Below are 13,916 nucleotides of genomic sequence, written 5' to 3' on the forward strand. Positions count from 1 at the left end.
CTTCCTGTGGTAAAGAAAAAAAAGGTTTTAAAAGCCCCAAAGCTGGCCATAGGCTGGATTTGGGATGTACAATACAAAACGAAGTGAAATCTAATCCAAAACAGCCAAGCTGTAAAAAAGAGTGGAGCCTTCAGAAAGGCTATATTGAAAAAAGGATGTGAAATCCAAGGTGGCAGCCAAGAAATGGCTGTGATGGTACATGTAGGTTAATGGTAAAACTTTTAATAACAGCAATTCAGGTGAATTTAGTGGTGGCACAAAATTCACCTGAATTGTCATTATTAAACTTTTTAATTATCGTACCATCACAGCCATTTCTTGGCCGCCACTTTGGATTTCACATCTTTTTTCACCATAGCCTTTTTGAGGGCCGTACTATACAGCTTGGCTGTTTGGGATTAGATTATGCTTTACTCACAGTGCCAGAAAAATTGTGTTTGTAGGATTTGAGTTGTTCCTATTATATTGATTCCTCGTGTACACATCAGTCATTTACTGGAGATTACCCATGTGGTAATCGTGTACCATAAAGCACTCATGTAAGGGGTAAATAACACATCACTATTGATATGTATTTAGATGTTGTATATAATGGAACATGTTAACCTGGACACTTGAAAATGAGGACACCTGCATAACCTGGACACTTGGTAATATATTTTATCATGTAAACTGTCTTGGAAAAAATCAAGACATCTTGTAATCAGAACACTTTTAGTTTGTCTCAAAGTGTCCTCATTACACAGGTTTCACTGTAGCATGTACTCGTAAACAAATTATCTCACATCTTCATACTGTAGCTGGTCTGCCATTATTTTGGAGACATCCACAAAACCAGTTCATTAATAATTCTGTCAAAGCAATCTTTCATTGTTTTTTCTAATGGAAGTAATCTTAATATTATTGCTGTTCACGTTTAGGTCTTCCACAAATCCTCACCAACCCTGATACTGTTACTGTATTTACTGGCCAGTCAACACAGCTCACTTGTAATGCATCAGGTACTGACATAGTCTACCAGTGGATAAAGGATGGTGTAGTAGTGTCTGGTGTTAACTCAAACATGTTGAGGATTACTAACATAGAGGAATCAGATGAGGGAGTGTACAAGTGTGTGGCTAGTAATAAAGCTGGTCAGGTTGAGTCTAATCCAGCAACTATCACAGTATATGGTATGTCGGTACATAAAACATACATGACCAGATTCACAAGAACGCCATGTGCTTGTGCAAGCCTAATTCACAGTAAAATGCATTTAATTCTAATGAAGGAAGATAAACCTTAATATCATCATGTTTGCAAAGGAAGTAGTTTGTTTCATGTCAGTGGTCACAAGGACACAAAAAATATGATTATCAGTTTCAGATATTTGGTTCACTATCACTTTTTTCTTGCAGTTATCATGGGGAATGTAATGTAAAAGTTAGATCTCATATAAATCTGTTTTTACAATGTACAACTGTTTTAGTAAGTACCATGCATTAGTTTGGTTTCCCATTTATTACAGTACATGTACTAATCCACCTTTTTGTTGCTATCTCTTTGAAGCAGTGTAGCTTTTAAAGCTCTCAGCTTGTAGGACCAAAACTTTAGCTGAAGCTATCTAGATAAAAATGTATTAAAAGAGTTTTTTAAATGCATAAAGATGTGGAGTCTTGCACAATGGTAGGTGCATTGAGTTGTACCACAGTCAGTTTTGAAGTTGTTTCAAGCATCATGTAGTGATTGAGTTTGAATGGTCACTTCGCTGCATTGGTTTTTTGAATAAGGTAATAAAGCTGCAGTGTTTAAAGGTCCACTGAAATGCTTTGGCTATTGTCAATCCTTGCTATTAATGAAATAAGTTGGTACATGTGATTTAGTCAGATTTTGTTTTGTTTAGTAGATATAACACATTTTAGTGTATTGTGGTTAGTCAATTATATTGCATCATTATGCATCTGATAAAGAAACTTAAGTACATATGAGGTGCCATAAAACTAGAAAAATGTCCATGTTCAGCTAGATTTGATTTAGTTTCACATCATATCTACCATAACAACTTGAAACATGGTAAGAACTTGTACTGCAGCCAGTTACAAGCCTATGTGTGAATTTACGCTGGTCTTGTGGTGAAGAACGCTCAAGAATTCCTGATAAAGGGACCGTAAATCAACAGTACAGTGGTCGAAACATGTCTAAGTTTATTTCTTGGATGTTTTGAATGCATTTAAGGGTCCGATACAGCAGATAGAGGTACAGAAATGCAAGGAAAAACAATTGCAATGGTGCCACTCGCAAGATGTGCACGAGATATTATCTCTACCAGGCAGAGAAGCGACTCAGGAAAGTGTAACAGTGATACCATTGCATGTTTCATGGCACTGCTAACCCAGCTTTGTGAACAAGCCAAACTAATCTTACTTCGGTGAAGAATTATGAAACGTGAGCTTTGATAGTGCAAGCCCTACAGGCTGAGCTACAGAATAACTCCGCTATTGCTTTCTAGTATCACATTCAAGTAATCTTGGAACTTGAAAAGGAGAGATTGCTATTGCCACCTGCACATTAGACTTTTACTGCTTATCTACCTTTCCTATTGTAAAGTGTGTAATAACAGTACTTCCAGTTCTTTGTCTTACGTCACAACATGACGTAACTAAACTTTGTGGCTTAATATCTTGGTACAACAACATGATTGAATTATTAAAGAGGTGTTTTTGTGCATGGCATGATAGAATAACCTATTTGTTTATTAAAGTGACAAGTGAACAGTGGACCTTTAACCAAGCAAATATGGCATCTGTTATGTACCTATGCATACACGTTTAGGCTCACCTGTGGTGGTGGAACTACCACAACAAGTTCATGTGGTGTTGGGTGAAGTGTTTCAGATCACATGTACTGCTACTAATGATCAGGATGCTCCAAAAAACGTGATGTTCTCCTGGAGGACACCAAGAGGAGTTGAGTTTAATGAAACAACAACTGATGAGGATGATAGTCATACAGCATCCTCCACTCTTCATATCAGTAGTGTCACTAATAATGATGGTGGACGATATAGGTGTAGTGTAAGTAATGATAAACTCAAGAATGGTGGAAGTGCAGATACTTCATTGAGATTAATAGTTGAAGGTTGGTAAACCAATTGACATTATACTATCCACTAACTAATTGCAGAACCATCGTCACCTCCAGAAACTTTTAATATCACTCATGTAAATTTTAGTTCACTTGTAATATCATGGAGCAGACCTCGTTTGCCTAATGGTGATATTGACTACTACTACAATGTAAGTTTTCTTGCAATTAATTAATCATAGTGATTCCTTGGCAATGCTTGTATGAAGATTGTTAATATCTGAATCGTCTGTCATTTCCCAGTGTATTATTGGTGATGATTGCTATACTGTAGGAATTTTTCTCCATCATATTTAATCACACCATGCTAGAATTGTGCATGCATTCATCAATTCCACATGCATGTTAATATTACAGAACCATTAATTGTAATTCCTTAAATTTATTCAATGCAGGTAAGTATGTCATCATGTGCGTACACAGGTATACTACAGTAGCAGTGACCAACCAGTACAAGTAGTCAATGTTACCAACTTCACTGGTAACTACACTCTTGACAACCTCAGACCATACACAGAGTACAGTGTATATGTGACAGCGGTCAGGTTGATAGGAACTACTGGTAGACCACTGGAGGGAGAGAAAAGTAATATAGTTACTGCGAGAACATTAGCTGGAAGTAAGTTACTGAGTGTACCTTGTTGGTTAGACAAGCAAGCTAATTATCTTGCTTAATGTGTGTATACAATAACTTTGGTAAGCTGTTCATGATAAAAAAATATTGAAAAATTGAACTAGGAAATATGGAACACATCTTCAAGGAATTTAATTAAGTTAATACAAACTTAGCATGATGAAAATGAAAGGGCTAATGAACATTTTAGAGTAACTGTGCAAATTTTCAATGGTTCAGTACAGGTAAATGTACTGTAAATCCGGAAATTTTTCTAGCAAAATATTCGTTATTTTTGCTTTTATTTATTCTCATGGGTTAAGCTACCCTCAAGAATATATTTAATTGAATTCCTATGAAACAGCCTGAGCTTGCAGTGTTTATTAGCTAATATAATTGCTTGTGGAGGTAGTTGTCTTGATTAACAGTGGTCACACAAACCATCGTACGCAGCTTTCTTTTGAAATATTGCAGCAGAGATTAAAGAGACATTTCTGACCTCAATACTGTAACACTGAAAGGTAAACTTTATTTATGGACGTACAGTTACACATGTGCATGTGTGGATTGTTGGTAGTTAATTTTCATGTGTTGAATTTTCGTGGATACATCAACCACAAACTTTTTAATGATAAAAATTTCCACTGATTTATAGCATGTCAGTATTGATATATAGTAATGATAGTGTAGTAGGGCATTGTCCTTATTTTGAATGAGCAGATTCACATGTGAAAGATATTCAAATAACATGGTTGTAAATTAGTAGCTAGCCATGCACATGGCAATTTAAGGAATATCAAGTTGGCTGACCAATAAGAAAGTTAGTCATATAGTTGTATCAGCCACAGTAAACTGATAGTCATTATAACAACAAAACAGGATGAGGATTGGGTATATTTGCAGCAAGTAAAGAAGCCAAAAGAAATCAAAAAGACACATCAAGATATTGTTACACATGCCTTCACTCAAAAAATGGAGAGATCTCTGCGCACTGTGACATTAACAAATGCTAACTTTTTGTACTTGTATGTAGTATCTAGTGCAGTATGTGTTGTTTTACAATGGGTTTGTTCAGAACCCTCATTAGACAAAGCAGATAACAACGAGCCTGTGCTGATAATAAATGATGATACATCCACCAGTGAAGGGGCTATGAATGGTAATACATATACCATTTATTTACCAGTCATCAGTGTAGTAAATGGACCATTCAGGTTAGTGTATCATCAATGTTATGCATACTATTATAGTTTTCCAATAGTCATCTCTACATTATTGTGGCAATCAATGGTAGTGTGATTAAAGATGTCAACAAAATATCAACCAAGGATCTTCTTGAAAAGTCCAATAAGTTTTCTCCATTATTCTACGTGGCCGCTGTGGTTAATGCCAGTCAGTATGTACCTGGTTATAGGATGAGCTACATCCTGGGAGCTGGTGATAACACTACTGATCCTGATGGTCATGTGTTTTATAACAGAGAAAAAATTCAGAGAAACTATTATTTCTTCTACCGTGTGTTCTCTGCTAACAGTACACAAGAGGTATTTGCATTGTGTATCTTTACGCCCAATTTACAGGTCCCTCTTAGAATGAAATATTTACAACTACTATGATTGAATCATGTAAGTGTTCACCATTTTTGTTGGCTAATATGTGCACATGATCAAATGACAAATGTAATAGTTCTCAGTTTATCATCTGATGATAGTGGTGGTGGAGGCAGTGCAGTGGGAGTTGTCGTTGGTGTGATAGTAGCACTACTGATTGTCATTGCCATAATTATTGCAGTTTTATTATTCCTTTTGTAAGTATATATCTATAGGCTGCTAGCTAGTAATCATTTTGCCTTAGCTATTACAAGAAAAGGTATTTAAAGCGTAACCAGAATGACTTATCTCAAGTGATACCCAGTGACTCTGGTATTCAAATGAAGGAAAAAGAAATGAAGGAAGAAAAAGCCAAGCCTCTGCCTGTTAACCCTGTAGCTGTATCTTCTCAAGGTATTACTTTCAACTTCCAGGAATAAATGCAATAATTGAATTTATTCAGTACCAAGTGATAATATACTATTGGAAGTGGTCACATCAGCTGGACAACCAACTACTCTATTTGTGGAACTACCTTATGCTGATGAGTCAGAGATCACTTGGAAGAAGGATAACAAACCAAGCAATTATCCAATACTCCCAGATGGTTCCCTGTACATCACTAATACTAACCTTAGTGATAGTGGAGTATACACTGTGACTGCAACTGGTACTGACAGTACTATGTCTGAGAAGCTTCGTCTTGAAGTGATCAACCCTCAGCTGCCATCTGGTTAGCAATGTGTATTGCGATAACACTATGTTAGTATGGTAGTGTAGAAATGTCAAAGCGTAAGCATATCAAAGTTGATGACTTTCCAGAACATGTGGCAATGATGAGGTCAAAGAAAAATGAGCAATTTGAAGCAGATTATGAGTCAATGGTAGTTGACATATTTTTCAGTCAACACACTGCTAAACTTCATGTCAATGCATCCAAAAACAGATACAAGAACATTGTACCATGTAAGTCAATTGTACACATGTACTACACTGTAGTTAACATATGTTTGGGTAACCCCCTTTCAAGATGACCACTCACGTGTGGTGCTGAGTCTACAAGGACACAAGCCAGGAAGTGACTATGTTAATGCTTCATTCATTGATGTAAGCTCCAATAGTTATCATCAGTACACAGAGTATTAGACAAACACATATTGTAACACTTGTTAGGGTTACAAGGAGCCCAAGGCTTACATTGCAGCACAAGGACCAGTTGCTGGTACAGTGGACACTTTCTGGAGGATGATATGGGAACAAAATGTGGCAACGATTGTCATGGTTACCAGACTAGTGGAAGATGCAAAAGTAAACACATTACCTGAACATCTGTCATACATAAACATGAGTCAGTTCCACTGTTGTATTTTTTGTATTTGTACATAACTGAACCATGCTGTCTCCATTATGGAAAACTACGTGCAACATTTTGAATGGCTGCTTTTAGTTGTATATAGGCTAGCTAACCTTCTTTGGTTAAATGGCCAAGATTTAAAAAAAAAACAAAAAACATTGAAATATATAATATTCCCATCTTATTACTGTATGTGTACCCACAGGTGAAATGTCACCAATACTGGCCCAACAATACTGAACCAGCTACTTATGGTGACTACAAAGTAACAGTATTGAAACAAGAGGAAATAGCCAAATATTGTATAAGATATTTCACTATTGAGAAGGTGACAATGATACAGTTAACTTGTTAGTATACTCTATAGTGTGTTGTGTAGGTCACCAATCAGAAATGTGAAGTTCGTTCAGTCACTCAATTCCATTTCACTGCTTGGCCTGATCATGGAGTACCAAAGTACAGCACTGCTCTGTTGGAGTTTCAAAAGAGAATTGATAAACATCACAAACGAAAGACTGGCAAGCCCATGTTGGTACACTGCAGGTAAGATCAAACACTATTACAGATCAACAGTTGTTACTGTCATACTCCAGTGCTGGTGTTGGTCGTACTGGTACATTCATAGCCATCGACAGTGAGATACAACACATCAGACATGAGAATATTGTAGATGTGTACAATTGTGTTCTCAGGCTGAGATACTGGAGGAATTATATGGTCCAATCATCAGTAAGACATAACCATAAAATGCATAGCCTTATATGGATAAAATTATTATTATTATTATTATTATTATTAATGTAATTGCTATGAATAATACCAAGAGTTAATTAATTCTTGATAATACTAATGGATACTTAGTAGTTCATGTAGGTCTTCTGACACCACAGTGGCTCTAGTAAAGAATGTTGATATTATCGTCGTGTTTGTAATGAAATAAATGGATATACAAACTATAAATTGTTCCTTGTAGTATTTGTAATACAGAACACATACAGTAGTCCCAACATGAGATGTTGATATATTAAATTGGCTGTAGCATAAAACAATTTTATATGACCCAAATTTAATGTAGTTTTATCCTTGGTTTACTGTCGTAATGTATTTCAGGCCCAGTACACACTGATCCACACTGCCCTGTTGGATTACATTGCATGCGGTGACACTTCCATTACTGCTCCAACTAAGAGTGTTCAGGATAAAGTCAGTGAGTTATCTGCTGTGGCTCCATCTGCCAAGAAGACTGGATTTGAGTTACAATTTGAGGCATGTAAAATCCTAATCAGATATTATTAGTGTAATGTTATTCTATTATATTAGAAACTGACAAAAGCTAGTCCTAAAGAATCAGAGTTTACATATGCAACTGCTAGTTCTTCTAAGAACAAGGCCAAGAATCGTAACAAAAAATTCTTACCACGTAAGAATATTATTATGTGATAACAAAACTTCAGGTATCACTTTGTGTAGCTGATAATTCTAGAGTGCAGCTAGCACCAGTTGGTAATAAACCAGATTACATCAACGCTTGCTACATTGATGTAAGCAGATCATGATGATATGTATGTTCTAATAGAGTGTTTTGTGTCACTTAAGGGATATCGTCATAGTAAGGAGTTCATAGTTGGTCCTGGACCCATGGAATCAACTAGTGCTGATTTCTGGAGAATGTTATGGGAGAATAAATCATGTTCAATTATAATGCTGGGGGAGTTGGTGGAAAATGGAGAGGCAAGCACTTCCTGACTGTTATGATAGAGTAATGTATGATAGTTTACTATCACAGGAGGCTTCATTCAAGTATTGGCCAGAGATGGGTCAGAATGTTGAGTTTGGCACTTTTGTTATTGAAACTATTTCTGAGGAGCCATTGGGTGAGAGTGTCATCAAGAGGGTTATGAAGATAACTCATGTAGAAACTGTAAGGACATAATATTGATGCATGCCTGTCAGCTACAGTGAGCATTGTTGTCTTGATATTTCATTAGAAAGCCTCCAGGACCATTACTCAGTTGCAGTATGTAAGATGGCCACAACAGTCTTGTCCTAGCAGTTCTGTCCCCATGGTGGATATGATTGAAATAATGGAACGTGTCCAGCGTAGAACTAGCAATGGCCCCATCACTGTCCACTGCAGGTAAGCAAACAATAATGTAGAGAGAAATCATTTGGATAAATATTAAAAGTGTTGCTACTGTCCTCAAAATAAAAGTTATTAATTTTTTACTGCATTCCTGTAGTGATGGTGTTGGACGTTCTGGAACATTCTGTGCTCTGGTGGTCAGTATTAACAGGTTCAAGGCTGAACAGATGGTAGACGTGTTCCAGACTATTATAACAATGCGTACACAGAAACCACAACTTGTGACCAATGCTGTAAGAGAAGTAGTAATACAATTTGAATGTTCTATTAGGGAGTTTTCAATGTTGTAAGATATTGTGGAAATATTCAACATAATTTTACTGCTTGTATTGCTAACAGGACCAGTACAAATTCATTCACAATGCTCTGATTGCCATGCTGCAACGTTTTGCCAACTATGACAACTTCTCTGAAGGAGCTACCATGTAAACACTTATCCATATTTTTTGTATTCTGAATCTCCGCTGTAGTAGCATTTGTATATTTTTGTATTTATAGACTTGTTGGTATTCATTTAGCTTTAGCCCAGTTCATAACAGAAACAGTATTTTGTACAATATTGTACTAATTATTACTTGCCTCTGCTGAGTAAGTTGGTAACTATTAGTCATTGCTACAAAATACAAAACTGGATGACTGTCATTATCACAGGCAACATTGCAGCACACGTATTTAATTTAATGATATGGACATGATACATTTAAGGGCAGGCTGTAGCTAGTTGCATGATAGATAGTAACAATGCCAATAATTCATTTCAAGCTATGTTACTTAATCCTTAAAACTCAACACATAATAATCCATTACTTGTTTGACGAGATGCAACTAAAGAGCAGTCATTGTTGCTTTGGTTAATACTATTACCTGTGATTTTAATGATTTAAACAGTACTTGTCAATAGCATAAAATTATGCAGTACTCATAGGTGTGCCTTGTTCTCAGCAGTGGTGTAGCCAGGAAAAAAAGTTTTACTGATCATGAGGTAAAGTTTATATATTGACCTAATTGAGAGGGTCTGACTCAACTGATTTACAAACACTTTCAAGGTTGGTTAACTGGTTGGATGTTTCAGAAAACTCTGAGCATTTTTCTACATGTCATAAATAATGCTCCAGTTTACAGCATACCATGCTTCAATTATTAGACTAGTTTAATTTTACTCAACACAAAAAGCTGACTTATTCCAGAGATATTTTTAGAGGTCAGGCCAAGTGCAACAAACGAGGTCATAGTCATGCACACTATACTTTTATCGATCTGATGTGATATTCAAGTTGGAGATCATCTCTTTCATGTGATCGATATTCAGCTGCATGTCAAACTAGAAGTATGAGGGCATACTCCCTCAAGGAAAATTTTGGAAAATATATGCTTTGAAATGGCATGTGGAAGCTATTTTTTGATTGTTAACTGCTATGATCAATTCAGTAGCTCTATACACTCCCATGCAATTGACTCATTGGAACTTTTGAAAAGTAATTTAAAGACAATTAACATAAATGTAAATGATTTAAACCAAGCAGTGTAATGAGAGCTGTGGCTATAATCTGTACTGGATACTCTATTAAAGTACATTACGATGAATGCTCTATTAGAGTATCGCGATCTTTTTGATACAAATTCAAGTAGCTGAAAAGTGGCAGTGGCGTAGCTAGAGATTTAGCCATGCCCGGGCATTGGGTGGGCAGACCCCAAAGCATGCAACATACATACACATGCCCATTTTCATATGGACATCAATATATTATCAACAAAAAAAAACACCTAGCTACGATGACTATCTGCATGATCTAACTATCCTTGCGTGCAGGAAACTACGATGACTATCTGTACGATCCAGCTATCCTATATCTGTGTGTAGGAAGCTACAGCCTTACTAATCATAAACGCTAAAACATTGGTTGCCTTCGCTACCTTGTACTGACCACACCTTGTCAGACCTGGTTGTATAGCACAGGGCGCTTACTATCACGTGGCAGTGCCGTAAAACCACCTGGCACCTGCAACAGATCAGAACAAATAACCTGTTCAAATAAGACGTTATTCCATACCGTCATTAAAATGCCTAAGCATTGAACTCAAAATTTCCAATGGGTAACTTGGGTGTTCTCGCTAACATTTAATCGTTTCACAAACTACAGCTGTCAGATTACCAGCCAGCCTCCATTCCGCGCGTTCCCTTGCTGCACTACGATGAGGGCACGATCACATCTTCTATATTGATCACACATACATCCAACACCAGAAATTTAAAACTCTGCATGATGTCTCAGCCCCCTGCGTGCGGTTTACGATCACGCGATCTTCATCATTCTATTTATTGCCTTACGTGGTGCACCTCGTGGTTCTGGAATCTGTACAGGACAACAGAGACCTCAAACCATCAATGCATAGTCAGAGTAAGTAAAGTTAATTATTGCAAATAGCATCAAACGACTGAGTACATATAAAATTACATGATTGGCTACAAAAGTTATATTAAATGCAAACAGCACAGCTGTTATACTGAAAGTGAAAAATCAATGATGTTCTATTAATTACAAAGAAAAGTTGTGCATGTATGAAGTGGGTAGACAGTAATAGTGTCATCAGTACAAGTTTTACGATAATTTTATTTTTCTGTTTTTATCTTTCCCAGCAAACTTCTGGATAACTTCATCCATTGAAATATTTGCTGACAGGTCCCGTTCAATGGACAAGATAGCCAAGTTATTCAACCGCTCCTCAGACATTGTGGATCGCAAGAAGCTCTTAGTACGCTTAAGGCATGAAAATGACCTTTCACACTCTGCAGTGCTTACCACTATAGTGAGAGAAATTTGAAGAAGTTTAACCAGGGTAGGGAATGCAACCTTTAACGGATAGATTTCTTTGAGCACATCACTAATGGAGGTGAGGTCTTTTTCATCTAATGTACGTTTAGCTACTAAACATTCTGCTGTGAGCAAATCTATACTAAGATTATATCCTTCAATTAAAGGTGCCAGGTGGTCTATATCAAGAAAGTGTACTGACTCTGGACTGCAACACTGGATTGCTTTCATCAGTGCCAGATTGTTACCCTCAAACCTTTTGTGAAGCTCAGACATCATGGCATCAATAACTGGATAATATAAGGAAATCTTATACTCTTCATGATTCTCTACTGGCTGTCTTGATCCTACAGATTGCAGGATAACACCATGTTCAAGCCGTTTTGGCAATCGCTGGCTACGTTGGGGCCGACTATTTAGTGGGGAAACTTCAATGTTAAGTGAGGAAGCCACATCACTGACATATTTATACAACTTTCTCCACTCTCCATCACTTCTAAACTGTTGAAGAGTTTTCATGGTTCCCTCTACCAATTCAGCTGCTTTGGCCATGTCAGTTTGTGAACTCTGGAGCTGATCAGATAGTTGTTTTGTGAGAAACAGCAATCGACTGAATGTGACAAGAGTTGTCAGGAATTTAAAGCAATGTACTTGGAGCAAAATTCCTTTGGCTTCAACTACTTTTACTTTGTCGTCACTATCAACTACTTTCTGCAGTGTTGCAAGGATAGCCCAAAATGTACTACAGACTGCATCAACAGCAAGAAACCTACAGGCCCAACGAGTATCTGACAACTTTTGTAATTGACGAGGTGGTTTGTTGGGATATAAATGATGTTGCTGCTCTATGTACAATGTATGTACCTTATTTGTGGACATGAAAACATACAATGTTTCCATTAAGGCAAAAAATTCTGAGGCCTCTGATACTATTTTAGTGGTGTCCACTAAAACCAAGTTCAAACAATGTGCATAACAGTGCACATAAACAGCCTGGGGAGCCACTTGCTTGATACGCTGTTGTACACCTGTGCAACACCCACTCATGACAGATGCCCCATCATAACCTTGAGAAACTATGGCACTTGTATCTAATTTATGTTCATTTAAGGTGCTTATTATGTGAGCAGCTAGACTTTCTGCATTCTGACACCTTGCTTCAACGTATGTTAGGAACCGTTCATGTACTGTTGCAGACCCTAGATCAACATACCTTAAAATAATGGCCAATTGTTCAACTTTGCTGCAGTCTCTCGTTTCATCTGCTAATATCGAATACATACCAGCCTTCTTGACATCTGCACAAATTTTGGCTTGGACTATGTCACCCATACAGCCTAATATCTCATTCTGAATCATGGGTGATGTATATTTTGCAGATTTTGTTATAGCCATTCTTTTCCGTACTACTGGATCATGTTTTGCTATCAATTCAAACATTTCTAGAAAGTTTCCCCTATTTGAAGATTCTATCCCTTCCCTATGACCACAAATTGAGATGTTTTGCCTGCTACAGAGCAACAGTACTTCTGCTATGGTTTTTATGTAATGTTTGTTTTCTTGAATAACAACATCCCAGGAATTGTCTACCTGGTTGGGAAGCAAAGTGCCACGCTTGGAATTAATTTTGTACTGTTCCCATGCCACCATAGCTTCTTTGTGGCTAAGGCTATTTGAATGACCAACAAGAGCTCCCTTTTTACCAGTAGCATGCTTCCAGTCTTTAAACCCAGATAAAGTAAATACTTGTTCAGGTCTACTCTTACCCATAGCACTCTGTGCACCAAGCAACCGACAAGGGTAGCAATAGCAAGCATCTGTCTCTACTGAATACTCTAGCCATTCATACTGTTTATACCAGGCTGCATTAAAGCACCTTGGTACTTTTGAAATCATAGTCGAGGGATACTTTGCTTTAACAGGCTGAACTGGAGGAAAGGCTATTGTTTCAGCAGTATCTTTTGGCAAGCATGAAGTGTAGTTGTACAGGCCAAGGATGAAGCACTACATACTTCAGTTGTGGAGCCAGTTGCAGCTGTGCTGGAGGTATCATTATTGGGCCCACGGTAATCCCCAAACAACTGAGACGTGCTACTAGTGGCTGTGCCTATGGAGAAAGATTTGTCCAATGCTGCGCTACTACATGTAATTGCATGATGTGATTGTGGCACTTTCATACTCATGCCATCAACCTCGTCAGGACCTGGTGAGAATTGAGGTGAGAACCTAGTTGCAAAGCTGGTTTCTTCATCATCATCTGAACTATACACCATAACAGGTG

General features: G+C 37.3%; 1 protein-coding gene and 1 long non-coding RNA gene across 2 annotated transcripts in view; both read left to right on the forward strand.

The window, feature by feature from the left end:
- Nucleotides 1–9,410, forward strand: part of LOC136267074 (receptor-type tyrosine-protein phosphatase S-like) — a 336,067-nt gene extending 326,657 nt beyond the window's left edge. Inside the window, exons 26-36 of the mRNA XM_066062124.1 lie at nucleotides 6,885–7,007; nucleotides 7,059–7,222; nucleotides 7,273–7,408; nucleotides 7,790–7,945; nucleotides 8,000–8,099; nucleotides 8,150–8,220; nucleotides 8,276–8,410; nucleotides 8,466–8,600; nucleotides 8,668–8,816; nucleotides 8,920–9,055; nucleotides 9,162–9,410. Of these exons, the coding sequence (XP_065918196.1) occupies nucleotides 6,885–7,007; nucleotides 7,059–7,222; nucleotides 7,273–7,408; nucleotides 7,790–7,945; nucleotides 8,000–8,099; nucleotides 8,150–8,220; nucleotides 8,276–8,410; nucleotides 8,466–8,600; nucleotides 8,668–8,816; nucleotides 8,920–9,055; nucleotides 9,162–9,251 (1,395 nt within the window). The 3' untranslated portion in view covers nucleotides 9,252–9,410. The remainder of the gene's footprint in view (nucleotides 1–6,884; nucleotides 7,008–7,058; nucleotides 7,223–7,272; nucleotides 7,409–7,789; nucleotides 7,946–7,999; nucleotides 8,100–8,149; nucleotides 8,221–8,275; nucleotides 8,411–8,465; nucleotides 8,601–8,667; nucleotides 8,817–8,919; nucleotides 9,056–9,161) is intronic.
- A 1,507-nt stretch (nucleotides 9,411–10,917) lies between these two features.
- LOC136267093 (uncharacterized) lies at nucleotides 10,918–12,534 on the forward strand. Its single transcript, XR_010706512.1, has 3 exons — nucleotides 10,918–11,221; nucleotides 11,461–11,714; nucleotides 11,803–12,534. It is a non-coding gene; the product is annotated as an uncharacterized lncRNA (long non-coding RNA).
- The last annotated feature ends 1,382 nt before the right edge of the window (nucleotides 12,535–13,916 follow it).

Source organism: Dysidea avara, chromosome 9, assembly GCF_963678975.1.
Source record: "Dysidea avara chromosome 9, odDysAvar1.4, whole genome shotgun sequence".
Lineage (NCBI taxonomy): Eukaryota > Metazoa > Porifera > Demospongiae > Dictyoceratida > Dysideidae > Dysidea > Dysidea avara.